The 2,778-nt window shown below is 42.9% G+C and overlaps 1 protein-coding gene across 1 annotated transcript; it reads left to right on the forward strand.

Annotated features, from left to right (window-relative positions):
* The first annotated feature begins 277 nt into the window (after positions 1–277).
* LOC141129749 (odorant receptor 131-2-like) lies at positions 278–1,213 on the forward strand. The gene has a single exon (XM_073617835.1). It carries the CDS (start codon positions 278–280, stop codon positions 1,211–1,213), a length of 936 nt encoding a protein of 311 aa, XP_073473936.1.
* Positions 1,214–2,778: the final 1,565 nt, after the last annotated feature.

A 2,778-nucleotide genomic window follows, 5' to 3' on the forward strand; every position in this document is an offset into this window, starting at 1 on the left:
TGGGAGAACTTTCACAATTGGGGGCTGACTAAATACTTTTTTGCCCCACCGTATACACACAGACGCACATGTGTTAGAGCTTTGGTTTGAGGTGCACACCCTAATGCAATAGGCTGCGCACGCCTATGATTGGAGTATAAAGCAGTGGAAGGTTTATTGGAACATTAGTCGCTTAATGTGGTTGCATCCTTCTCGCAGCCCTTACCCTATTGTCTAGTTTCCCTTTTATCATATACTATTTTATGTTACAGGTGTAGGCTACCAACATAGTTCTCCAATGGAAAATACTACTTTTCTCTCTGCCAACGTTACCGATATGTTCTTTCTCAAAACTGTTGGCATTGTAAACATGACCTGCTTTATCATCTTAGTACTGAGTCATTCCATCTTCTTCTATTTTGTTGTGGTCATACTTTACGCTTTCTTCACCACTGCTTATATTAAGGAGAAGTCTCGCTATGTCCTCTTCATCCATATGATTCTTAACGATACCCTTTATCTCATAGTGGTCTTTGCCCTTTATGTAGCTTACATGTATTATGTTTACATGCCAGCCTCGATCTGTTACACTATGCTGACGATAAGCACATCGACTTTCCGTGTCACTCCCTACAATCTAAGTGTCATGTCTTTGGAACGCTATGTGGCAGTGTGCTTTCCGCTGAGACACGCTCAGCTGTGCTCTCCAAGGAGCTCCATCATCACCCTTGCTTGTATTTGGGCAGTAGCGTTGATATTTAACCTGGCAGACATTATTGTCCTAGGCTCCAAGGTTGGGAAGAACTTCTTCTTTCTGTCTGTGATTTGTAGCCGAGCGTCAATGACGGGGACTCAGGAACAAGGCATCATCACACTCTGTAGCATCACCATTAGCTTTTCTGCTGTGGGACTCATCATCATCTACACTTATATACAGGTGGTGCTGGTTGCTCGAAAGATCGGCTCTGACAAGTCATCGGCTTTCAAGGCTGGAAAGACGATCATGTTTCATGCATTTCAGCTGATATTATGTATGATGTCCTTCAGCTCTTTTGTCACCGAAACCTACCTGAAAAAGTATCAAGTCTTTATGAGTATTATTAATTATTTGCTCTTCATGTGTCTTCCCCGGCTTCTAAGCCCATTAATCTATGGACTGAGAGATGAAACCTTCCGCAAGTATATGATGACATTCCGATCGGCAGTACCATCAATAGAAGAGGCTTATAAGTAAATTAATATCTGTGATAATTATCACATAATAATTTTATTGTAAATAAAATCCTGAATGTATTAAAATCTTAATGCTTTTCATGCAAAATTGTCTTTAATTTGCTTAATTTTGGCTTTTTTACATCTCAGGATGTGAGGCAAAAAATATGCTTAGCAGACAAAAAGTATCTTTTTTTCCCATGTCTGGAGAGCCACAGGTGGGTTATACAAGCAGCCATAGAGGTGAATGGCTGTACACTTTTATGCACATGTACATCCTATGAGCATGCTTTTGGAAATGCCAATGCAGATAAGCATTTGTGTTTACAAAAAGCATGCTCATAGGAGATACATTCCTAAATGCAAAACGTTCACATTTGGTAAAGTACGTTGTATGCGTAGGCATGGATAGGACCTGCAGAAGAAAGTTAGGGGTAGTCAAGGTGACTCCAGCTATTCCTCAGATGGTCTGTACTCTCTCTTCCTGAGAATTCAGCCCTGCACAGGGCTCTTTAGTTTAGCCCAGCATAGGATTACATCTGGAAAAAGGATCACCCCCTCCTAAGAATGATTTAATCAGGTATAGCTAATCACCTTCTCAATGGCAAACAAAGCCATTTGACTTTTAACTGTGATCAGCTGTAGTCATTTTGGTTAGTTCAGCATGAAAAGATCTTTCCTGGAGCATTTCAGTCCCTGGTATTTAGGAGATGGATACAAAAAAGTTTCAAATGCTTTTGCAATGCTTATAAGCACAGGCAAGTCTATTCTGAAGAAGTGGAAGGTATTGGAGAACACAGATCCTCCTTGGATCAGGACGTTGCTCCAAACTGAATGAGAGAGCCAGGAGGAAACTGGTCAGAGAGACCACCAAGAGGCCTACAGCAACTCTGAAGCAGCATAGGAATTTATGACAAAGAGTGGTCATTGTGTGCATGTGACAACAATATCAACTATAACAACATGTCAGAAAAAAAAATAAAAATAAAAAACAAAATCACTGAGTTGGAAAAAGGAACACCCCCCTTGTGTAAGTATTCTGTTGAACCACGGCAGAAGGTTTTTTATCTTAACCACCTGACGTCCGCGCTATGGCTGAATGACGGCCACAGCGCGGACCTGAATTCCCGGGAGGCCGTCATATGACAGCCTCCCCTGTGCACGCTCAGGCGCGCTGTGATCACGAGTCACTGAGACTCGGCTGATCACCGATCCGAGTAAGGGGCTGGTCCCGGCCCCTTACCATGTGATCAGCTGTTAGCCAATGACAGCTGATCACATTGTGTAAACAAAAGATCGGTAATCGTTTTTTTTTTTTCTCACGCTGACAGCGTGAGTAGAAAAAAAAGTCGATCACCGGTTGGGATGGAAGAGGCACATCTGCCTCATCAGTGCCACCTACTAGTGCCAATTAAAAGAGCCCACAGTGCCACTTAACAGTGCCCACAGTACCACCTAACAGTGCCCACAGTACCACCTATCAATGCCAACAAGTGACACCTATCAATGCCCACAAGTGCCACCTATCAATGCCCACCTGTAGTGCCAATCAGTGCCACCTGGCAGTGCTACCCATCACTGCCACCC

The sequence above is a fragment of the Aquarana catesbeiana genome, linkage group LG02 (assembly GCF_042186555.1).
Source record: "Aquarana catesbeiana isolate 2022-GZ linkage group LG02, ASM4218655v1, whole genome shotgun sequence".
In the NCBI taxonomy this organism is placed as follows: domain Eukaryota; kingdom Metazoa; phylum Chordata; class Amphibia; order Anura; family Ranidae; genus Aquarana; species Aquarana catesbeiana.